Source organism: Castor canadensis, chromosome 17 (genome assembly GCF_047511655.1).
Source record: "Castor canadensis chromosome 17, mCasCan1.hap1v2, whole genome shotgun sequence".
Taxonomy (NCBI): domain Eukaryota; kingdom Metazoa; phylum Chordata; class Mammalia; order Rodentia; family Castoridae; genus Castor; species Castor canadensis.
In genome coordinates, this window is record NC_133402.1 from 65,560,525 (window position 1) to 65,586,505 (window position 25,981).

The 25,981-nt window shown below is 41.4% G+C and overlaps 1 protein-coding gene and 1 non-coding gene across 4 annotated transcripts in view; one reads left to right on the forward strand and one right to left on the reverse strand.

Annotated features, from left to right (window-relative positions):
* The window catches only part of Plod2 (procollagen-lysine,2-oxoglutarate 5-dioxygenase 2), an 83,135-nt gene extending 63,251 nt beyond the window's left edge, over positions 1–19,884 (reverse strand). Inside the window, exon 1 of one of the 3 annotated variants that reach the window (XM_074060067.1) lies at positions 19,468–19,884. In XM_074060067.1, the coding sequence (XP_073916168.1) occupies positions 19,468–19,585 (118 nt within the window). In that variant the 5' untranslated portion in view covers positions 19,586–19,884. Of the gene's footprint in view, positions 1–2,297; positions 2,439–19,467 lie in introns of those variants that run through there. The other 2 variants (XM_074060068.1, XM_074060069.1) reach the window with 2 other exon arrangements.
* Positions 19,885–22,420: 2,536 nt separating this feature from the next.
* Positions 22,421–22,544, forward strand: LOC141418706 (small nucleolar RNA SNORA32). Its single transcript, XR_012443360.1, has one exon. It is a non-coding gene; the product is annotated as a small nucleolar RNA SNORA32 (small nucleolar RNA).
* Positions 22,545–25,981: the final 3,437 nt, after the last annotated feature.

Genomic DNA, 25,981 nt, shown 5'->3' on the forward strand with positions numbered 1-25,981 from the left:
CAATTTTGAGCTTTCATGAACAGTACAGACATCTACATGACTAAAGCATGATGTATTCACAGGTAAAATTCCAAGGCAAAGCTCCACTGAACAAACAGACACTTAGATGATAAAGGGCAGGAATATAAAACAGGTCATTTGGAGGGGGAGAGAGGGGAGAGGGTAAAGGGAGAGAGTAGTGGAGGGTGAATATGGCTAAGGTACTTTCTATACAGGTATGCATATGAAACACTGAAACCTGTTGAAGTCATTTTAAGAAGGACAGGAAAGGAGAATAATGGAGGGGATGAATGAAACCAGGGTACAGTGTATGTATATATAAAAGTCACAATTAAACCCCCATATATCATACACTAATAAAAAAATAATATATATTTCCCTAAAACCTGACGACGTCTAGGACCGACCCCAGATCAATCACTAATTCAGAATCTCTGGGCTTTTTCTTTTTTTTCCCTTTTCCATAAAGGTCAAGGGGGTCAGAGAAAAACTCATATGCACCAAAAGGGCACCACAGTAGCAGAGTCACTGAGACATTTTAGCCTGTGACAGGGAGGGAATCCTCAGCTTGGGGGAGGTCTGAGCTCCTGACTCCATGTCACCTTGCAAATAACCCTCGTTGGTGTTCACCTTCATTCTTTCAACAAATAATTATGGATGTTGACTGTGAAACAAGCCCCACTTCTTAAGGGAGATAATGTGACAAAAAAAACCAAACACTAGAATTTAGGAGAACACAAACTAATGTCTTGCATATTCTTAATTCATACGTGGTAGGAAGAAAGGAACTTCCTTGGTATTTCTGGAAGGGTCAGTCCTTCTTTCATGGATCTTACAAGACTGTGGAGATATCTCATAGTAAGAACACATTAAAAACAATAAAAGTGAGATGAAAGATTTTAACAGAGTAAACTGTATAAACTTGGGAGGTTAGGAAAAAATTCTGAGGAATTCATATTAAAGGTGAGACCTGAAGGAAAGACAGTTCACCACATGAAGAAAGGTGTGTGCAGAAAACAGGACTGGACAGAAACCAGCAGTCTTGAAGTCTTGTCCCTCCCTCTTCGCCAGATATTCTGGATTTTTCCATTCCTGTCCCCAGAGAGTTCACAGACTGATAACATGTTCCTTACTTTCTCAGTGACCAAATGTCAGAAAACAATTACCAAGTTATAATTTAACACATTATATGTTTTACTTCAAAAAAGATGGAGAAAATATTTATACCTTTGAAAGTACCATCTAAATGAACTGCAATTGAAGCAACTATCTTGTGATATTTAATGTCTATGTTGTATTTCTAAACCAATATAAATATAATTGTTTCCTTCTATCAGTAAACAGAAAATTATGCAATCCAAAAAATGGCCCCGTTTATGTTAACTAACACTTTCAAACCAAGTTCACAGTCCAGCTGCATGATCTACTCCCTTCTGACCCTTCTCTCTACTGAGCTGACTAATTTCTGGCATTTTTGTTGTTTGTTGTTCCCCCGCCCCTCATCTGCTTCTGAAAACCAAGGGCAGTACACATCAAAATCACTAGGAACCTCTCTCAAGTTCAGAATGCGGCATTTTAATTCAAAGGAAGATCAGAAAAACACTACAAAATGCAACCCCCTCAGAATGTAAACCTCAGTGTCTCACTGAAGCAAGTGGATAGTGGGGTGGAAGAAGAGGATTTTCTGGACACATAAATCTCCCAGTGCCTGTCTTTATTTTTTTGTGTGTGTCTGTTTCTTTTTTTGTTTGTTTGTTTGTTTGATTATTCGTATGTGCATATAATGCTTGGGTCATTTCTCCCCCCTGCCCCGACCCCCTCCCTTACCACCCACTCCGCCCCCTCCCGCTCCCCCCCCCTCAATACCCAGCAGAAACTATTTTGCCCTTATTTCTAATTTTGTTGTAGAGAGAGTATAAGCAATAATAGGAAGGAACAAGGGTTTTTGCTGGTTGAGATAAGGATAGCTATACAGGGCATTGACTCACATTGATTTCCTGTGCGTGGGTGTTACCTTCTAGGTTAATTCTTTTTGATCTAACCTTTTCTCTAGTACCTGTTCCCCTTTTCCTATTGGCCTCAGTTGCTTTAAGGTATCTGCTTTAGTTTCTCTGCATTAAGGGCAACAAATGCTATCTAGTTTTTTAGGTGTCTTACATATCCTCACCCCTCCCTTGTGTGCTCTCGCTTCATGTGCTCAAAGTCCAATCCCCTGTCTTTAAACCATTATAGGAAATAACAAACAACACAGAGCTTAACTGAAATCCAAGCTTTTTAATTAAATTAACCTAGCGCACCTGTTTATGAGAGGGGTGCAGTCAGCACATTCCGGTCACTGCTCACTTCAGATACACTTACTGCTTTGGTGCAATCCACAGCTGATCAGGACTCTGTTGCAGCACTGACCTTGGAGCCAGGTGGCTCTATTTATTCCATCTTCCTTGTTTAGAACAATTTGTGCAAAGTCAAAAGCCTGCTTCAAGGGATGACGCAATTTTTCAGCACTAACATTTTGCAGAATGTTGTCGTTCCCCCCCCCTCCCCCATTCACAGCTCAGTGAATCAAAGCAGCTGCTTTGGCCTTGGTCCTGGTGTTTAATGCTCCAGCTTCCTTGCAGAGTTTCTGTTTCAGGAATTTGATTTTTGGCCCTTACACTCTGCTGAGTAAACACTTGGGTACCATTACAGATTGTAAATGTTAATAAGTGTGATTATAAAATATCAGTGAAATAGTCAGCAGAAGAGCCCCACTCTATGTAGAGATCAGAATATAACATATGGTGAATAGGGTGTATTTCTTGTTGGAGGAGACTAAAACAAATTTAAACATTTGCCATACTGCTTTATGTACAAAATGTAGAGACATCCTGAACACTTGAGTCCCTCTCCTGTCCTCCTCCAGCATTAAGGATCATCTTTCCTGCAGTTAGCCTCGTCTGGACACCTCGCGTCCTCCCTGGACTCCTGAAGCCATGTCCTAGGGGTCTTGCTGCATTTCCCTGGCCCTTGATAGTCTAGATTTTTTAACTGCCACCAGAGGAGGCTGCATGCTGGTGCACCCAAAACTTGTCTCCTCTCCTCAAAAAAATGTCAGTTGTCTCTTGATCTCAGTAAACTCCAGATTTCTGACCACAGTGTCCAAGTCCCTCAGTGATCTGGACCTCACTGTCAATCTAGTCTCCTACATCTCACCCCATCCCTGACCCCACTGCAGGCCCTTGGGACTCCCAGCTACCACACCAGCACTTCAAGCTGGCCCTGGGCTCAGGTGGTTCATACTCGAAGTTCCTGCAGTTGTTCCTCCTCCACTGGGAACAAGTTCTTCCTTCAAAGCTCTGTTCAAATGTCGCCAAGTACAGAGAGCATTCCCTGGAAGGAATACCTAAAACAACATTCACAGGCTCATCACTTTCTCCCAATTCACAGAATATTTCCTCTGAGAGTTTACAGTCACTGGATATGTTTTTTTACAAACCCTCTCACTGCACTAAAGGGTAAACTTAATTGAAATGATGAGGAAGGTCACAGAAGCAGCAACAGAAGCAATACATAATACGTAAACAAACAAATAGCCTTTGTTCCAATAAGTAAAAAAATGTAAGAAATAAAAAGAATAGAGAATCAGACATCATTTTCCTCTAAAACTGTAATAGAGCCTTTATTTTTTTATTGTTGTGTTGGGTGGGGGTACATTGTGACATTTACAAAAGGTCTTATGATATATCAAATACTTGAATTACCCCCTCTATCATTCTCCTTTATTCCCCCTCCTCCCATTCCTGGAATAGTTTCAACAGGTATCATTTTTACATTTACATACATGTGTACACAGTATTCACACCATATTCACCCTCCTACCCCACCTCCCCTCCCACTGGTACTAATCCCCTCCCCTGAGCAGGACCTGTTCCACCCTCCTGTTCTCCAATTTTGTAGAAGAAAAAAAAAAATGACATTTTTGCTTGTTTAAGATAGCTACACAGGGAGTTCCTTGTAACATTTCTGTGTATATAACCAAAATTGGTTCATCCTGCATTGTTCTTCATTCTACCTTAGTCCCCTTCTTATGCTGGTTTCAACCTATTTAAAAATTCTATATTCATTCTTGTATAAAAGTGCATCAACCATATTCACCTTCTTAACCTCCTTCTTTTATGCTACCCCTTGGACCTCCCCTTAATGTGGCTCATTCTTCATAATATTGCTGTATTTGTTTTAGGTCTATAATCCACATATGAGGGAGAACATGCAATTTTTTGACCTCCTAAGCCTGGCTAATTTCACTTAAGATGATGTTCTCCAGTTCCATCCACTTACCTGCAAATGATAAAGAGCAATGCTGTCAAGAATTGCACAGACTAGATCATCCCGTACAATGATGGTATAGACGGCAACCCATAGGACTTTGTGGAAAGTAAGTCGATAACGCACAGCAAGAGACAATGAGGACTTTATTTGCCTTTAGTTAAATGTCATTTCTTTAACCAATCACATAAATAAATAAAACTGGAAACCAAAACTGATTTCCAATAATATTCCTACAACATCATGACTAATAGGCAGGCACTTTGCCACTCGAGCCACTCTGCCAGCCCTTTTTTGCTTTAGTTATTTTTTAGATAGAGTGTCATATTTTTTGCCTAGGCTGGTCTGGGACTACAATCTTCCTACCTAGGCTTCTGAGTTTCACTAAGTTTTTGTCAGGCTTGCCAACAACCAAGATCTCCCAAGTGAGTGGATTACAGTTACAAGCCAACACACACAGCCCTCCAAAAACAATCACAAATGAAGTTCTACCATCTTTAGATATTCCAGTTTCCATTGATTCCTACCATGCATCAACATTTCTTACAAACATGCTATCATTTCAGAAAAGCCTACAGATGAAAAGCCTACTTTCTGCACTCATGTTATTGTATTGGGCACATTTCATCAAAATAAATCCATGTTCACCAGTGATTTCTTCTACTCTTCATTAAATGACAGTTTAATGATGACAGATGTGTCATTTCAAACACACACACACACACAACCAACAGACACATTACACACATACAGACACAATCACAAAGCAAACATAACCGTGGGAGCCTACTAAACCTATATAGTCCTTGCATTTGTGTCTTCAATACATTTTGAATGAACAGAGAAAATGTAGCACTTAGACATCAGAGAATACTAGTCAGCCACAGAAAAGAGTGAACGCCTGTCATTTGCGACAGTGTTCGTGGAGTTGGAGATCACTGCTAAGTGAAGCAAGACAGACCCAGAAAGACAAGGACCGTGTGACCAGTCTCATGTGGGATCTCAACGGCTAATCTCAAGAAGCTGAGAGGACAGTGTGAATGGAGACTGGGTCAAGGAGGCAGTGGGGAGGGATGGAGCAAGGCTGGCCACTTGGTACAAAGCTACAAGACAAGAACAAGTAGTTGTTGTCACAGTAAGGTGACAATAGACAACAATAAGGTACAGTGCACTTTAAAAAGCTACAAGGGAAGATTTTCAATGTTTTCACCATAAACAAGTGGTAAATATTTGAGGAGACAAGTATGTCTAACCTGATTTAAACATCACTCAGTGTACACATGTATGAAAATAGGACTTAGTACATTAATATGTACAGTTTTGTCTTTCTACATCAGTTTAAAAGATATTTTTAAAATTACAAATTAAAACAACTATATAATATGTTAATCTAATATATCCATTCTCAACCCATTTTGTTCATTTGATCATTTTAATAATGAAGGTGCCTACTTAACCCCTGGAATTGTTACAAGCAATAAGCCAAATGAAATATATATATAATTGAGGAAATCTCAAAAAATCAGGCAAAATTAAATAATATTTGCACATTCTAATTCCAAATCATATGAGGGAGACCACCATTCAAAGACAGTACAGTCCTCTGTGGATTTGTTTAAGCAAGCGTTTTACCCACAAATTTATTAGTAGAACAGAGAAACTACAAGTAAAAAAGCAGTTTTTTACTAAGAATCAAACTTCCAAATAAAAATCATTAAAAAATAACTACAAGGTACAGCTTCCATGGTATTCAAAGTTTTCTTTTTGTCCTTTTGCTTTCCTTGGGAGGCTGAGTCAAATTAAATCCTTCCTAAATGAGCTAGAATTTTTCCGTTATCTCTTGACTTTCTCAGATTCCAGAAGCCTTCGGTAAGCCTGTTGTTTCAGCTCAGAAAAGTAACTTCAGTCAGCTCAGGATTTACTGAAAGATAATGGGGTGCGGTAAAAAATGACAACACTAGAAAATTTTTTAAAAAATGAATAAACAGCTACAAGTCAAACAAAAACTATAAAACTGTAATTAGAGATAAGACATCCTTCAAGAAAGTTATAATATATGGGTCTAATAAAAGGAGGGAACATCCAATTACTATTGCTAATTCTCTTTATCTTAGAGTTGTATTTAATTTTTCCACGGCTTTGTCCAATGAGTGCTCTCCTCGTGACCTGACATATCAGCACAGAGCCCTGTGAGAATAAGTAGAGCATGTATTTTATTGTACTGTGACCTCCTACTTGGGTCCCTACCATCACGAAGACTTATCGATACAATCCTAAAATAATTGAGTGATGTTTCAAGCTTCATTATTGAAGAAATCGAACATCAATGGCGCATTTCCTCAGCTCCTCTGGATAAAAATTACTAACTTCCTTTCAGTCGCACTCCTATGAGATTTGAAAGACAAATGATCTTCACCCCACTACTAACCATTTCTTTAGTTAAGGATGGACAGAAAGATAGAGGTTACCCTACATCAGTGTTCCAGGGTCAGCTTCCCACTTTGCGGTAGCGAGGAAGAGGTGAAAGGAGGGAAGAAAGAGGGAGGCAGATACACAAACACAAGCAGTGGCAGTGATTGATTTTGTGTTTACAGTCCAGGCACAGCCCAGTGGGCTCAGAGACTAGCATCCTAGCCCAATTGCATTTATGGCATCAGCCCCTGCACTGTGTAACTCCAGGCAGCCTCTTTATCTCCCACTGGGGCAGAAGCAGCAGCTCCCTCTTGGTCTGGTCAGTTCCCTCTGATGTTTCAGAAGCCACCAATGGAGACTCAGCTTAAACCCACTCATCCAGCCTTTGCAATAACTGTGTAAGGCCCTAATTACTGTTGATCCACTGCCTCTGCTCAATACATTTAAAATGGGTTGTTTATCCTGAATGGAACCCTGTCTCATACAGGTACCTCTGGCCTCCACTCCCACTACTCCTAACAACAACAAAAATGTCTCCAACCACCATCAAACATTCCTTGGGGTGGAGGTGGAGGATTGGTTCAGAGCCCCTGGACTTGAGAAAGATGAGACAAAAGAAACAGTTTAAAAAGGGTTATAACTCTCTCACCTGATGATGTGCCCAGACCAGGGTTTTCAAACATACATGAGTGAAGAGGTCAGGAAGGACCAGGGGGGACCAAGCACCACCGTCAAGGAGAGCCCTCCTTGTCAGTCAGTGTGAAGGATAAATCAGAGGAGCCAGGCATGAGGTGCAAGCCTATAGTTCCCACACTGAGGAGGCTGAGGCAGGAGGATCTCGAGTTTGAGGCCAGGAAGGGCTACACAGCAAGACCCTTTCTCAAGAAAACAAAAAAATCAATCATAGGACTGAAGAAATTTATTCTAAAGTTTTGAAGTTGAAGAAGTAATGAAAACACATCACCAAAGAGACCCCATGGGCACCACTATGCTTATTATTTATTTCTTCTGGGTTCCCTTGGAAAAGGTTGTCTTTAGAGCATAACACACAGTAAGGTGTTAAACCTTACTGATGCCCTACATTTTTACATTATCACAGCATGAGAATTAATTCCACTCATTCCAGGTTCTACTTTAGAACAATAGTAATTAGAGTAACAGGGTTTAAAATAATAACAAGTAGCACAAATAGAGCCATTTCAGTTTGCAGGCTTGCATCAAGCTTTTCCTGGGCATTCTCACATCAATGTTCAAGTAACTGCCTAGAAGGCAATTAATATTATGAAGCAGCTATCATAATTCAGAGTCAGGAAATAATTTGTTCTAAGAATAACGAGCAATAAGTGGTACAGATGAGATTTAAACTCATTCTTGTTCCAAAACTTCATCCTCTTACCCATTACCCTACAATGTCTCCCACAGGTTATCTTTCACAGTTGCCATGCAAGCAATTTATGAGCACTTGGCCTGAAATAAATCATGGATCCCAGTAATCCAGGTGAGATCATATGCACTTGTAGTTCACCTTCAGCGTCTCTTGCCCCATTTCTGTAGCGTGAACCCTCTCTGCCTATATTCAGAGAGCAAGCACTCTCTTCTGAATTGCTTCTGTCTTTCTCCTAATATTTGAAAAGTAAAACATCATCCTTACATTCTTAGGAATATGCTTATACAGAATGAAATGAAAGTGAGATTAATACAGCTACCCAGGTAATGCAAAGTACAACAGACTTTACCTGGATTTATCACAAATGTGAAGTGCCTTATTCACCATGCAACTCATCCAACACATGGGCTGCACAGTGTCTACATATCTGAATCTCTGAGGATCAAATTGACCAGCTCTTTTCCCACAGCTAAATGAAAAGCAAGTACATTGCTGAACACTGTCTCAGGATGTATGGGCCAAGGTCCCACACTGGACCACAGGCTGCATGGTGGTATGGCAAGAACAGCTGGGATATTCCACTTGTTACTGTTAGTCTGAAATGGCAGCTCTAATTAGCATAACCTGGATAAATAAATCCCTACAGTGAAACTAGTCAAACTATACTTCTGCTTAGGGCAGAATGAGGTGTCCAACTTCATACAAGAAAAGTTCTCTTGCCAGCACTCAGCAGAAGCTTCTAATCCAGATTTTTCATAATTAATTGTCAGCATTCATTCAAGTCAAACACTTTGTAATTTTTTTCTAAACTTGGAAATATTTTCCCTCCTCACCTCCTCTTACCCTCAGCTCCCCCATCACCTCCTTAAATGCTTTTCAAAAGGGTTTTCTACAATGCAAATATTGTTTTAAATTAGCTCACAAACAGGCTGTTCTGACCATTAAAGAAAACTTCATACTCTTCATCTATAAAAAATTTACTCACGTTTTTGGTTGTGCATATGGTGTATGGGTGTGTGGTGTGTGTTTGTGTGGTGTATGTGTGTGTGTGTTTAACTGTGTGGTGGTGTGGTATGTGTGTGTATGTGTGTGAATGTGTATGGTGTGTAATGTGGGTGTGTGGTGTGTTTCTGAGTGGTGTGTGTGTGATGTGTGTGGAGTGGGTGTATGCGGAGTGGGGGGATACGGGGAGGTGTGTGGTTTGTTTATATGTGGTGTGTGTGAGGGTGTGGGTGGGTGTGTATGTGCGATGTGTGTGTAGTGTGTGTGTGTGTGGTGGGTGTGTGGTGTGTGTGTGGTGGGTGTGGGGAGGGTATGGGGTATGTGTGTGTGTGTGTGTGTCTGTGTCTGTGTGAGAGATGGGGGGGTGCGAGGGATTGAACCAGGTCCTTGCCCATGCTATTTAGCACTCTACCACTGAATTACTCAACCAGCACTCTGAAGAATTTAAACACAAGTTATGTTTATTTCTAAGTTCATGTGCATGGTTTAAAATAGCTTCCTAGCTGACCTTTCTCCTCAATCTGAAAACTCTCACCCAGTCTGCTCAGCCATAAACCATGGATCTACATATGCTGGAGTATCAGAGCCATTCAATGACTTCTGTGAAGAAGGACTTAACTTTCGGGATCATATGTCCTATGAAAGAGCACACTTACGACTGAGAACAGAGAAGTATCAAATACATGGTATTAAACAGAAACATAAGGTTAGTTTATCATTTTAATGAACCAAATATTTTGTTAAAACCTAATATACTGGGAGAAAAACTCTTGATGCTTACTTGATTATTCAATAAATCACATTTAATTCCCCAAATCAATACTGAAGCTGAATGATTCTGTGAGTTTTGGAAAAAGTAGTAAATGTAAGTGCTTAAAGTTAAGTTACACTCTTTCCTCACCAACTGTTCTATTTGAACTGTTCCCATTAATTAACCTAAAGTTCTTCTGAAAACAGAAGGAAAAGTAGCTTGAAAAAGAGAAAAAGCACTGTACAAAACTATTAAGTTCATACCACTCACGAGATAGTTTCCATCCCAGAGACACAAGCACACATCCACCCATGTGACTTTGACAAGACCCAGCAACACATCAAAGCGTAGTGCACACCCAATGGCATTCACACTGACTGCTGTTATCTTAAGACTTCAGAGTTATCTCTGTGGCTTGCAATCACAGGAGTGTACACACACACACCACATACACACTCAAATACCCTCTCCATAAACTTTATTATGGATCTAAGTCCACTAAGTGTTAAATTTTAACAATGTTTAATGAATACAAAAGGGGCATAGGTTATGTGATAACTATTATTTCAATAGCAGATTTTGTCATTTCTTTTTTTTTTTATTGTTGTGTTGGGAGGGGGTACATTTTGGCATTTGCAAAAGTTGTTACAATATAACAAATATATCATGGTTGCATTCACCCCCTCCATCATTCTCCTTTATCAATAACAGATTGTTAAATAGCACATATTATAAAAGTAATTTTTTTAACTCCTAGGGAGTTGTTAGCAAGAAGAAACAGAAAAACATATTTATAATATTTAAATGTACTGACGAGTACATGATTTCTCTTAGAAGACAGAAAATAGCTTCATATAAACACCAGCCTGTTTTCCTCTCATATCAAAACATTTGGATATTTTAGTATGCAAATTTAATTCCAGTTATTCTTGGCTTTACTATCTTACCTCTAAATCAAAATCTAATTAGGAAAAAAGCAACATTAAACTCTAGCCAAATTCAACTCCTGATACAATAACTAAAAGCAAAAGTAGACTTCAAAGTGCAACACAGCCAAGAGTGATGCTTCCTGTGGCCCAATAAACAAGCTGATAGTAAGTTTCCTTGAGGCTCCTTTGATTCCTGCAATACTCTTTGTCTGCTATTCATCCTGACACTCAAGAGTTGGAGAAACACCAAACAACAGGGCTAGAAAGGCAACAGATTGTCACTCAGGCACCTGGCTCAAGATTGGTGAGTGGAGGAGCTGGCCTGAGAGGCAGGTTCCCTGATGTCAAGTGTCTGTGCTCCTCCCTGTCCTGCTTTGATCTCTTCCCTTTCACACAGGCATTATTTTCCTATTAAGATCTTAGAATTTCAATGGGGAACAGGAGCTGACCCTGGTGTGCTCTTTTGTTTGTTTCATTTGGTTTTTCTTCTTTTCCTCCACACAGGGCAACAGAACATTCAATAAATACTGAAATGAACTTTGAAATATTAATTCTAACACATCGGAGTATTTCACAATGGAAGTTTTCTGCATCTAAGAGTTTACAGTACTGTATATTATGGCTAGAAAATATTAGGATCTAATTTTTAAACCATAGTTCATTAAGTCAACATGAATTTATTAACTTACATAGATTCACAAAAGCAATTGCAAATTACTACTCAAAACCAAGAACTGAAGCAATATGAAAGGAGTTTTGAGCAAAACAACACAAAAATGTTCACCTACTGAAGAAAACGGAGTATTTAATGGCTAGTGTTATGCTAACATATCCTAGGAAACTACAAATACACTTAGTCTATCAATGAACCCTTGTCTACCCCATGGGTGTCAGGGGCTCCCCACGGGGAAGAGCTATCAGTATAAAAGAAGGTGTGTGGGGAAACATGAGAACTGAGACAGAAGAGTGGAGAAAGCAAGCTGGACAAGGGCACAGAATTTATGCACCCCCAAGAGTGTGCCAGGAGAGTGTGGATCTCACCGTGCTGAAGGCAGAGCCCAGGGAGAACTCTGTCTACTTTGTAAATCTCTTCATTTCTTTGCTTTGGTGCTTTTCCAGTTCAGGATTTTTGTTTTGTATTGCTCGTGGTTACCTAGTAAAGTCACTGTTTAAAAAATTTCAACCTCGTCTAAACTCCACTGAGAAGAAAAGGAGAACTGTCCTCCCCTGGCTGTGGTTGGCAGGAATCTGGGGGCCTGGGTGAGCAGGGCTTTCAGGCCACCACCAAAGGACCTGCCCTAGGCCAGGAAGGAACAGGGAGGCTGGAATGGGAGAAAGGGGCCTGTGAAGACAAGGGGCCTCAGAGCTGGCTCAGACAGGCCTGGAAAAATCCCCTCAAAGGATCAGTTTGCCTTCTGCATAAAAGCTCTGCAACACTTCCCCAGGAGACCAAATGAGTGAGTTCATTTTGGTTTGCCTGCAGACTGTCGGCCAGTTTCTTCTGTTTTTTTAAAAATGATTTAAGTTCTGTATTTGCAGAATTTTTTTAAGAAAATGAAGTAGCTGCTTGTATTTAGTATACTTGTAGAACCAGGAAGGAACAATTTAAATATTTATAGATCTTGCTAGAGAATGCATCAAAATATCTAAAAGTGGGAGCCAGGCATGGTGGTGCTCGCCTATAATCCCAACATTTGGGAAACTGAGGCCGGGGATCATGAGTTTTAGGTCAGCCTGGGCTACACAGCCAGACTGTCTCCAGAAAAAAAGAGAGAAATGTCTAAAGTCACTGGCTCCTCTCTTACCCCTGTGGATAAGCAATAACCACTCAGAAGCACCATGAAAGTTGTGTCTTCAAACCAATTAAAACCGAGCAGTCCATGGCAGGCTTGCTGAGGGGCTCTGGAATGAGGTGTGGTTTCTGAGGCTTTTCTCCTCCCAGCCAGAACCCCCAGCATCAGGAATTTAAGTTGGAAGGGACCCACAAACCTCTTCTAGTTGCTGCTGAGCCTATGAGAGGGTCAACCAGTACAATGTGATGCACACTGGATGTGTCTTCAGTGCACTACAGTCAGAGGGAACAGGGATAATGGGGTGAGCAAGAAGAATTGTCTGTTCTCGCCCAGTCTGTAATGCCAGCACTCAGGAGGCTGAGGCAGGGCAGCTGCAAGAGCCAGGCCAGCCTGAGCTACACAGGGAGGCCTTGTCTCAAAAGAACAAACAAAAACTTACATACGCTTCATAATTCCTTTTTCTTTACCTGTACCGGCACAGGAGAAGCACCACAGCATTTAAGTCAGAGGGAGCTCTCCTGTCTCTCTCATTTCTTTAGGAAGGAATCCTAAAACAACTTAGAGGTAACTACAAAGCAAATGGAAATTCTGTTAAAAATCTGAGAATGTAGCCCTAAAGAAAATGAAAACAGTATCAACCGATGGAATAAACACCAGGGTATCATATGCATCACAAATAATAAAATCAATATTAAAGTCAATAAACAATGGGGCTGGCGGAGTGGCTCCAGTGGTAGAGCGCCTGCCTAGTATGCGGGAGATCCTGAGTTCAAATCCCAGTGCTGCAAACAACAACAATAAAATCAAAATAACTGAAAATATATTATTTTTTGGTGGTGCTGAAGATCAAACTCAGGGCCTTGGCAAGCATTCTACCACTTTAGCCACATCCCCAGCCCTTTTGCTTTTTGTCTGTTTTCAGATAGGGTCTCACTAACACTTGCCTGGGCAGGCCTCAAACCACAATCCTGCAGCTCTACCTTCTGAGTAGCTGGGATTATAGGCATGAGCCACTAGGCCTGGAAGTAATGATATATAATTTGGACCCTGGCCTATTTTAGAAACTCACCCAAGTTTGTTAGAAACACTTTTCCTTTCTCCTTATTTAGCCCCTTGTTTTAGCTAACTAAAGCTTTTGCTTGTTTTAATAGTTCCATAGAGAATATTCATAGTAGTAATAAACGTGTTCTTTGGAATGTATTCAAATTTAAAATATGTTTTGTTTTCATGTCTAGAGAAGATTCTTATTATAAATGCAGTCATTCGTCAGAAATAGAAGCCCTCATTCCCAATACAGAGGACAACAGATGGAGTGGACACTGTCATTCTGTCTTGGTAATGGCTGGGGAGTGACCCCAATAAGAAAAATTTGCATAGAAACTGATCATTTTGTGAGAAGAGTGATCATCAAAAAAGAACACAGAGAGAAAAAATTACAATGTTGACTGCTCTTGAAATGAAAACCAAAGATTTCCCAGTAATTCTAAGGCTATCCAAACTTAAATTTAAACCAAATTTCATATAGCAGAGTAGAGCTAGTAAATATGATGGATATTTCCAAAGAAACACATGAAGTGATTCAGCACAGGACTCACTAACAGCTAATCACATTAATTCAAGAAGGTGGGAGAAGATATACTCATATGTGAACAGCAAAAAAATGAATCTGAAACCTGCAACAATTTGCTACTAAAATCATCAAGGCTTGAAAAATGTCACATCCATCAGAAATTAAATATACAAACCCTCTAAACTAATTCATTTTTAAATAAAGAGATTTATATTTTTAAAAAAGATCAAAATTATTCTAAAGACCGGATTTCCGTCATTTAATACAAAAGAAAATTTTTAATAGAAATTTTCCCTTTTCCTATAAAAATAACATTCATCCGACCTTCAAATCCAGAATGAAAAACTTAAAACTTATTGACATTACTGTATTTTTAAATTACAAACATTGTTACGTTATCATCAGTAACTAATTTGAAGCTACTATACTTTACAGTTACAAGCAGCATTCTAATTTTAAGAAATATCCCTGTGACATGGTGAGCAGGAAAGTAATCAAGTGGACAGTGCTCCATCACCTGTAGCAGGGGTGGTGAAGGTCATGAGGCCTAGGGGAGCAAGTAGAACAAAGCCCACAAAATGGTAACACCGTCTCTGTTCTAGTACTCAGAATCACTGTTTTGAGATAGCTACAACTCAAGAGCCCTGAAAGTTAGTTTTGTTTAGCTCTAGTGAGGCAAGCACTCCACAGCAAATGTAAACTAGCAAAATACAAAAAAAGAAAAAAATGTAAAAGCCACCAATTTCTCAATTTAGCCTGATTCAAAGCAACAGTTAAAGAAGAATAAAAACACTGATTACTAAATACACTGATTATTTCCTCCAAGGAAAAAAGTCACATACTCCTAATCACATTTCTGGTATAATGTCTGAAATACACGTAAACTCTGAAAAACAGATATGCAATTTCCCCTCTCCGGCCATCAGCGTATTCTATTCACCATGTGGACACCGTTTACACCGGGAACATATCTAAGTAGTTTCGAGTACCGTGTTTAAAAGATGTAACAGAGACGCCCTATGCTTGAACTCACAACACCCTAGGAATCACTGGTAAAGTCTAAATGAAAACCAGGCCTCCGATATGCCCAGAGCCAGCTGCTACTGTCCAGGATTGGCTCTTCCCAACCCAGCAGCACAGCTGCCTGCATCAGGGCTGCCGTGGGACTGTAGTGTCCTACTGCAAGGGTCAATAAAGGTTTTCTGTACTGGGCAAGACAGTAAACACTTCAGACTGTGTAGGTCTGTGCCTTGACTATTCAACTCCGCCCTGCAGCTCCAAAGCCACCACAGACAACACACAAACAATGAAACTTTAATTCCACTCAATTTCTTTTGACATTTTCCAACCATTCTGAATTGTTAAAAAAAAAAAAAATCATTGTTAGCTCACAGACCATACAAAAGCAGGTAACTGGTTTGGATTACATAGATTTGGCCATACACAGTCTGACCCCTGGCTCAGGGCCTACTATGGCTTCAGTCTGTGCCTCCATCTATATAACCCTAGAAATGACAAGCTTTCTCTTTTAGCGAAGCGTTCTTTTGTTTCTGTAAGTCACCAATGCCTGTCTCTGCTTCTTTCACTCAGGTCCCAAAAGTCAAAGAACAAGGAGGTCAAGAAAAGCATGAAGAACAGCCTGAAAAACAGAGCATAAAGTCCCTTTCTCATTGCTCTCCAGCTAAGTAATCTTGAACAAATGACATAACATTTCAATTCTCTACTTCATAGCCCATAAAAAAAAAAGTATGATGGCACCGACGACTTGACCTGAAGGTGGTCATGAAGATACCACCTGATATTTTGTAGGGCAGGGGGAGAGGATACATAAACTGTGCAGAAGAGCTCCCGCTTGCCACTCAGAAACAAGGCCCTGCCTGATGTTTCAGTGTTAAGTTTGTCAGGCCTGGTACGATGGGTCCCACAGGAAAAAAGGAAGTTCCCAAAGTTAACTCAAGTCCTGGAAAAAGGAGACACTATTGATACGATGGACCAGTAATACTTTTCATTATTCTTGGAGTAGGCCTAAACTCTGCAATTCTCAGAAACTAAAAATCTCTTTGTGGTAAAAGAACAGGGTAGACATCATGAAGAGCATAAAAACGAATAAAACTCAGTCTTTCACTTCAAACACTTCATAATCTAATAAACATAACCCCTATAACACAAAGTAGGGTTGATGTGTAGAAACCAAGTGCACTAAGAAGTTAGAAAGAAAGAGAACCAAACAAAAGATCCTAAAGGAACCAGACTTCAAGAACAGAATTTCAGCAGGACAGGCCCAGAAAGCACCTAGAGGACAAGCTTCCCTCACTCTTTATTCCAGCAGTTTCTCCAGAGAATTGCTTTCCCTCTCCACCCTGTAAATTGCTGGTTTGCATCAGTAGGTAGAGTCAAACTGTTCCTTTTCCCTTGAATGTACCACAGTAAATTAAAATCTTATAATAAATGAACATGGTTAAAAAACACTAGTCCTGACAGAAACATCTCAAACCATTTCCTTCATTTGTGCCCCAAACCTGGTTTCTGTCCAGTTTAGTTCATAAAATAGACAAGGTGCCTCAAAAAGCACACACAAATTTTGGTTCATGTCTGGAAACCTGGTGGTAAAGACTGGGCAGGAATACAGCCACCCTTACTGTCCTGACCTAGAAGGAGACTGTCAGGAAGGATCCATTGGGGCCTGATCTTGAGCTATTCACACTGGTGAGAAGAGCTGTGCCTGAGAAAGCTCCAGACACAACTCCTACAAATGATACTAGAACAAAATGGGGTTTGTTTGTTTGTATTTGTGGTGCTGAGTTTTGAACTCAGGGCTTTGCACATGCAAGAAGTATTCTACTGCATGAGTCCTGCCCCCAGCCATTTTTGCTGTGGTTATTTTGGAGACGAGGTCTCACCTTTTGCCCAGGCTAGCCTGGACCAAGACCCTCCTTTGCATTTCATGCACAGTTTTTCTGTTGAGATGGAGTCTCCTGGAATTTTTGCCCAGGCTGGCCTTGAACCTCGATCCTCCCAATCTCAGTAGCTAGGACTACAGGCATAAGAGCTTTGCTGAAAATGGTGGTTTTTTTAACTGAAATCTTGTAGATTCTCTCCAAGCTAAGAATAAAGTGGCAGCCAAAAGGGAATCCACGCAGTTCCAGAGCACTCAGTAGATGGAACAAGCTTCTTGACTCCAGTGAGCACACAGCACCAAAGCTGGCAAAACTATATTCCAAAACTGATGCATGTGATTCAAATAACACTTTCTCTAGGATAGTGGAAAAGTGGAAAACCACTATAAATGTTTGCACAGACTTCCAGACCAATCTGGACAACATGAAGAGATTCCCATCTCAAAAAAAAAATGCAATGATTCTCACTGACTAACCAGGGCACGTTGACAATTAACAGCGGGAAGGCTGGCGATGATAAGAATTCTTCCTAAAGGCCTCCCAATAACCTGGACAACTCAGAGCTCCAAAGAAGGGCTTGATATCTGTCTAATAATTTTAATTTGTAATATTTAAGGGATAAAATAAACCAGAGTTCACGATTCTGGCCACGTTATCAAATAGTGTATCTTCTGCATTTATTAGTTTATCATATAAACCACAAGAACATCTGCTTACGAGAAGTTTATCATCCAATTGGCTACTTACTGTTGGTTCCATCCATAGCAAATTAACATTTTTTAACACTTAGAACATAACTGAACTCCCCATGCCCATCTACCAAAATAACCAGTGGATTTTATGCGTTCTTCTCCTGAATTCATGTCTGAAATTCCCCTTCTCTGATGTTACAGTCCAACTCCATGAAATTGAAAAGCTAGAGTGGGGGAAAAGCTGGTTTTGACTATAAACTTAAAGGCAAGAACCCAGGAATGTCTTCTGTAAAACATAAGAGGTGATGGTCATGAAGTGGTATAATATACACAAAAGCTGAAAAGGTCTGCTAAAAACAGCAAAGCCCTCTGAGCTTATTTTATTTCCCAGTAAAAGTTTCCTTGGGTGTTTCAAATAAAAAAATTTTCTGGGGAAGGTTTCCTATGTCTGCATTTGCATTTGCATTTGCATTTGCTGAAGGCATTTGCTTGTCTCTGTTCTTGATGTTATACTAAAAGAAACACTTTAAAATAAAGACAAAATTTGGTTCAAATTTAGAGTAAACACAAGGTTAGGGTATCATTTCAAACCTTGGTATACCTTACAGAAAGAAAAGCATCCTGTAATTGACAGATCAGAGGAAAGCCCAAGTTTCTCAAGCTAACAAAGAAAGCACTATTCCACAGAAATGCAGAAAGATGGGTAGCTGAGCCTGTTGAAGTTTTCTGAAACATTTAAACATTAAGACAAACTACTGCTACATGGCTTTGCTGAACTTTGTCCAAATGTCACCTTTTGAATGTAATCCTAAAGTAGAAATTTCTGTCCTTAGGTAACGTTGATGTAGAAAAACACCCAATTAGCTTATGGTGGAGAGAAAAAAAAATCCTAAAATGATCCACCCCCCCAACCCCTCCCCCCACATACAAAGTACATCAGCAAGTCATTGCAATGTAAGATCCAATTTCAGAAACTTGAGCACAAGGGGCGCCGAAATGGAAAACTCCAAGCATTATCTCAGGTGCATACAGTGCATGGCAGAAAACTTCGTTTAGAGAAACGTGTGGTGCGACTCTAATCTGGCCTCACATAAAAAGTTTGTTGGACATGAACTTGATTGACTACAGTCTTTGCTGAGTTCCAGCTTCCGAACACAAGAAACAGCCAGTTTTAGGACAAGGGTGGGTAAGGAGAGAGGCTGAGACCACAGCTTCCCCTCCAAGTCCCAAAGGAGGAAAGCGGCAGCTTGGTACCCCTCGGTAGCCCTGAGGCCTTGCTGAAAACAAGCAAGATTTGGGAGCGTTGTTTTTGGCAAGAGGTAGGTGTTACCGGCTGCTTCTTGGGGCCCTGGAAGGAATGTGTCACCATCAATCAGAAACTACACTGAGTCCCGTGTTTAGGTATCAGAGGGTGTCCTGCTTGCTTCAACGTGGATAGAGCTTGCCAAATCCCAGAAAGAAGTAGAAAGAGTTGCAGAAAAGGTAAGACCCGAGGCACCCAAAGGAAATCTCAAGTTCTGTAGGAGAACATGGGCACATTGGGTTCCCAGGAACTCCGAGTAGTCAAGGGCTGGCGTCCCCCCCCTCCCAGGGACCCATGGCTCCCCGGTGGACCGCAGTCGTGGGGAGGGGACACAGGCCTTCCGTCCCCTCCCCATCTCAAAGTCTTGCGACAAGGGCGGGAGGATGAATGACCTGCCACCCGCGCGGGACAGCAGGGGATGCTCACCTGCGGGGATGCTGGAGGGCTTCTCGGAGTCCGCACCCCGGCAAGGATCCCAGGGCTGGAGCACGAGCGCCAGCTGTACCAGCAGCAGCAGCCGGGACTCCAGCGAGCACCACCCCATCTTCCGCCCCTGGAGGGCCCACACCCCACTACCCTACAGCAGCGGACTTCTCGCGAGAGCGCGGAGACCCTCCTGTTCGGCCCCGGGCTGGCGATCGCAGGCGGAGGATCGATGCGTAAAGACGCGCGCGATGTGGAGCGCGGTGGAGCTGGGTGTCGGCGGGGATGGTAGGGAGCGGGGTGCGCGCGCTTATAGAGCCCCGAGGGGAGGGGAGGGAAAGGGGCGGGCCTCGCCCCGGCTATTGGCCGCCCGCTGACCGGCGCTGTGCCCGGCCCACGTCTGGGCTTTGCAGCCTCGGACCCTGTGTGTGCTGCGTACGGAGCTGAGTGTGGCTACGTGTGCCGGCGCACGGAGCCTGCGGCGCAGCTGTGGCGCTGGGAGGGAGGAGCAGCCGCCCGGGTTCCTGCTTCCCACCACGGACCCTTCTGCTGCCTGCGCGCCCAGCAGAAGAGGTTCTTCCTCCCTGCACTTGGAAACCCCCTCCCCCCAGTCCAAGGTCACTGCCCATCCGCTGCTAGCTAGGCTGAAGATTGCAGGCCTTGGAAGTACAGTCCCCCCCGGCTCTGTTAATTCAGAGGTCAAGTTTCATCATCTTGTAAAAAGGAAGGCTGGGTTTTTATTGTAGTCTGTAAACAAAGTTTTTATTGTCCGGTGAACAGCGCTTCGTCCCCCATCGGTGCCAGGAGAGCCGCAGACTCTTTCCAGTAACGAGGCTTGTAAGTGCTGGGGAATGGAAGCCGGCATGGGTGAGCTGGGACTGTGCCCTCAAGAGTGATCTTCCCCTGGTCCACATGGAAAATTACTCTGAAGGTGTGTCCTCCCAGCCATGTGTGGGCTTCTTGGCGGCTCCTCACTGCCTCCACTTTTGACTGCAGTCTAAGCAGATTCCTTTTTTTTTCCTATATTGTCCTACAGTTTAGCCAGTTCATGAAAAGTGCAGGAACAAAAGCACAAATGAGAGTAAAAGTTTAACGACTTTGCCCCATACATTCCATGACATGAGCTATTTTATGGGTGAAAAGAGACTCAAACTGGTAGCATTTTGCAAACATTTACCTAAATCTTCCCAAAATAGAAAAAAAAAAAAAAAACTTGAGCCAACATCCATTCAGAACTTTTGAAATTAAAAACAAAATTATTGAAAAAATCCATTATGATTAACATTGTCTAAAATTAGCATGCTATAAAGATTAGATGAACATTAAATGGCAGATTATTAATAGGGAGGGAAAACCTATAAAGAAATGTTGCCTGGGGCGTGACATTTTAGAAAAAGGAAATAAGATCCTGTGCCCAGAACTCAGTCTGTTATTACTGTGTTTTGAAGGTTTGGTCTTGGGTTTTTTTTAAAAAAAGGAAATTTGGAGAAAGTTCAGAGTAGAGTAGAAATAATTGGAGAAATGGAAAGTATGACCTATGAGAAGAATGAAATCAGGTTTACTTAGACAGAAAAAACTAAGGGATGGGGTGGAGTGTGGTCGTGAATGCCTGTGGAGAAGGATGTAGGAGGATGGCTATGGGAGGCTGCAGGGCAAAAGCAGGAGACCCTATCTGAAAAGTAAATTAAGAAAAGCCAAGAATTATGGCATGGCTCAAGTGGGAGAGTGTTTGCCTACCAAGCACGAGGCCTTGAGTTCAGTCACAAGTAACACACACACGGCCTAAGGAGTCTTTAAGGTGGAAATCCCAATCCTATACACCTAGGTCAAAAGCAAACAGCATCAGCCCTCAGAGTCCTAGTATTCTGCTAAGAAGGGCTGGTCTTTGGGCTAAAGCTCAGTTTCCAGAATTCCAGGTCTGTCTCTGCCAAGTTCCTTGAACTTGACTTTTGGCTTCACAGTATCTTCAAGAACTTGCATGATTAGAACCTGAATTTCTGCCTTCTCACACCTCCTTTGACCCCCCCCCCCATCCCAGGCATACATCACAGGTGTGTGATGCAGAGCCCCAAAACAACTGCAGGTTACTGTGACATCTCTCTTTCCTGGTTAAGAGTTCCAAAGTCAGGACTGAAAGGCTCATACAAAGCAAGCGTTTCTTTGGGATTTTCAAAATAGCCAGACACGTCAATCACAGTCTGAAAGTGCCCCAATTTTGAAACCAAATCCCTACTGCTTTCTTATATTTCCAGCTCAACCATCTGTGGAACATCTCTACTTGGACCTTCCACTGGCAGAAACTCAGCATGTCTTTGACTCATCAAGTACACAGCCCACTTCCCAGTGTGTTCATCACTGCTTTCCAACTCATGTGGCTTCATACTTTTTCTTACTTCTCTTCAACCCCCCACACACAACTGCCAATTCACAGAGTCAGCTAATCCTGTCTTTTTTTCCTTTTAACATTTTGCCTCCACCTATCACTTTCCATTCTCATTGTCACTTCACTAACTAATGCACTCTCCATGTACCATCCTGGTGCCACTGGATCTGTTTTCTAACTGACCACCCTCCCTGTAGATGTTCCCTGTCCAACACAGTGCAGTATACACTATTGCTAGATCCATTATATTCTTTGATTACTTCATGCTCAAACTCAAAGATTTCATAAAGAAGTTGGGAAACAATTCAAGTCCATTAAACTAGAATTCAGATTCCTTCACTATCAAATTAAACCAGTTTATTTCATACCCAGCCAAATCAATTTACCTGATTATCTCACAAGCACACCAAATACTTTATCATTTTTATTCTCTAGAGTTTTAGCTAAGAAACATTGTCTTCATTTGATTTCCTCCAGAGGCCAATCTTGAGCCAAGAGTCAATGCACAGTGGTTGGTGAGGAATTTAAAGGAAAGAAGGTAGGTGAGGGTGAAATGACCTAGGAAAGGAAAGATGGCCAGTAGTGGATGCATTTTATGTAGTTTCTCATTTGCTGTAGACATGACCATAAAAAATTTTCCCACTAGGTTTTCTAAATGCTACCTTGTTAGCCAGCAATGAATCTATTGGGAATAGACTAATTTAAAAAAAAAATATGTATCAGATCTTACTTAGTGCACAGAATTGATGTACAATTTACCCTCATAAATAGCCTGGCCAGAGAGCAAGAGAACTGGCATGTGTACACTCTCAATGCCATCAGTCATTGATTTTAGTGACAAGGGGTACTTGTTAATTCTCAGGTGTTCCAAGCCTGCTGCTGCAATGAGGATGCAAATCTGGACAAGAAGTCTGTTGGTGTGCTCAGAAGTTGTAGATCTGAGGAGAAATGAGAGAAGAACAACAGCATAGGCTAAACTGCCATGCCTTGTTCAGGCTGTCCCTCTGTATAAAAACGGCTGACAGACCTCTTCTCCCTGCGTTGGACTAGTTTCTATCAAGCTTCAGGTGACATGTCCCATGAGATGCCCTATTTACTTGCCCTACCTCAGCCTGGGTAGATGTTCCTACTCTTGCTCTCTATATCCTTAAGCAAACCCATCTCCTCTGGGACAGTTTTAAAATCAGACAACTTTGAAAAGTATCAGTGGAGGAAGCTCTCTTTATGGACCCTTTACACTCATGTGAAAGAGATGTTAAAGATATAAGGTAATGGGGATACAGAGAAAATAAATCTAGAATTATAAGGAGGAAAGGAAGGAGGAACTTGCTGAAAAAAATAGAAATCTTAAACCAGCTGAAACCACCAAAACGGACTAAAGTAAAATAAAGAAAATTAGTGGAGATGAACCAATTGGGGTTATAATACACACATGCATGGAAATATCACAAGGAAACTCCCTGTGTAGCTACCTTTATCTCAAACAAGCAAAAACTGTCTTTTTTTTTCTTTTTTTCTTTTTTCTTCTACAAAATCAGAGAACAGGAGGATGGAACAGGGGGGGTGCGGGGGCTGTACCAGTGGGAAGTGGGAGGTGGCAAGGAATGGGAGTAGGAAGTTGAATACAGTGCAAACATGTGTAAAAACTTACACATGTATGTAAATGCACAAATGATACCATTTTGAAACTCTTCCAAGAATGAGAGGAGAGCATGAAGGAGAGCAGTGGAGAGGGTGAATTCAAGTTGAAACATTGTAACAACTTTTATAAATGCCACAATGTCCACCCAGCACAAAATAAAGAACAACAACAAAAATAAGATGTCTTGGAAGGCTGCTGAGGAGGAGGCTGTTAAGCAAAGTCCTGAAAGCAGTGAGGAAAAGAGGAGACCGTGCTGTATTGAAGGAGCTGGGCTCCAGGCAGAAGAAATGGGGCCGTGCAAAGACATTGACACTAGAACAGCTCTAGAGCAGTGTGGAAAGGCAAGCCAGCCAGCAGGGTTCAGGGACTGTGGGTAAGAGCAGTGGGAGGTGAAGCCTAAGTGTTGGTCACAAACAGATAAGCAAGTAGTGTGACAGGTGTGGACCCTCCCTGTGCCCTCTACGCCGAGTGAATTGAAAAGGGTTTGGGGTGGTTGAAAGCAGAGCAGTGACGTTGTGAAGTCAGGTTTTAAAAGAACCAGAGTCCAGTGTCCAGGTTGGATGAAAAACTAAAGGGTGGGGAGGTGAAGAAAACGAGACCAATCTGAGGCTCAGCCCCTGCCCAAGAAAGAGATGATGGTGGATTCAATCAGGTTGGCAGTAGCAAACAAAAGCCAGTTTCTGCATAAATTCTGATTGTTCAGCCTACAAAATTTGATGTTCTTAATGTGGGTGTGAGAGAGAGAGAGAAAGTCAGGAAATCTTTTTTCAATTAATATTTTTCGAGTGAATGGGAAGCAATGGTCTGGGAACACATGTAATACCATGGTAGTGGAGGACAGAGGAAAAGTTAAATGAAATAAATGAGAAGGAAAAAAATAGAGCCAAGAACTGGAAGTGAGAGAAAGCAGACCTTTTGGGGCGGGAGGGAAAGGAGTCAGAAAAGGAACTGCTAAAGTCGGAAAATAGGAAAAGTGTCTGTGGAAGAGATGTGGGAACAGGAAAGAGCCAGCAAAGGGGCGCTCATTATGGCAGTAAGGACACAGTTGAAAGCCAAAGCTTAGATGGGAGCAGAAACCACAGTGCCAGATAAACTGAAAGGAAAAGCAGGTCATCACCAAAGTAGAGCTTCCAGGTTAATTATGCTTCTTTAGACTAAATCAGGCCTCTCCTACAGATGTCTGGGTGTGGCCTTTCTAATTTTAGGGTCACCAAGTTTCCACAAAGCTGAAACTGCCCTTTATGTGTAAGAGGTTTCTAGCAAACCTCTTGGGCCCTTGAAGTTTTCTTTTTAAATTCTTTAAGCTGTAATTTGAGGGGAATGATTGATCAGGTGACGTTTTCCATATTAAACATCCTTTCAAACAGAACCAGCACAGAAAATTAAGTGACTTACACACATGCTCAACAAGATAGAGTTCTTCACCAACAAGACCAGTTGTCACAGGAAGCATGAGTTTTCTTCTGAAGGTTTGTACTTTTTGGTTTTTTATTTGTCATTGGGGAAAAAAATAGCACCTGTTTTTCCCATTATAAATCCTGGTCTACTACATTCAACACTTCTAGAGTAAATTTGATTGCAACTTTGATTATATGTTTTAGTCATTTTAGCATAGTTATACGGAATCTTCCTTAGGTAGATATGAGTTGTAAAATCCTTGTTCCTTGGAAAATGATGTCAGATGTAAAAGTAATGTTCCAGCCACATTCCAGAAGGAAAAGTAGGTCGGGATTGCAAAGACAGACATATCTGTCTTCAGAAGTCTTCAGCACACAAGTCTTCAGAAGATGATTCTCGCAGATGTTTTGTGACTAGTCGAAACGATTGGGACAGAGCTGTCTAGGCCATGAGTCACCCTACAAGGTCAGCAGCAGACATTAGTGGTGTTTGCATTCAGTCTTCCAGACATGTTTTAGTGAAGTTCCATGCAACAACATATTTGTTGACAAAGGTAACAGCAGAGTGACATTAATCGTGACTAGCCACAATGCACTGGCATATTTTCCTGTTCCACAGTAGCTTCTAATGATTTTTTTGGCTCTCTGCTCTGACAAGTCCTCATTCTTCTGCCTCAGTGCTGTTCACAGGAACATTGTCCTGAAGCTGTTGAAATTTGTGCCAGGGAACATCCTCTGCATGTGAGGAGTGGCTGGGAGTTGTTAGATAGCCTAGGTTGGAAAGGAAGCCAGCTGAGAATCAGCCAAAATCACTAAGAAAAACATCTCAGAAACTGCCTCTGGAAATCAAGGAAAAAACGTGCCTAACTTGCATGGATCCAGCAAAGTATTAGGTTTTCTCTTATCCTAAACTAGTACTCACTTTTTTATCCTGCTTTATATTTGAAACTCTTAGTCCTTTTTTTTTTTAGAGATCTCTAAGTTGTCATAAATAACAGACCCCAATTAAACTTTGATTGACTCCTTGTCCTACCCATAGTATCAAGAACCAATCTCTCAGTAACTTTTGAAAATATTTGGAGTCTCTCCTCAGCA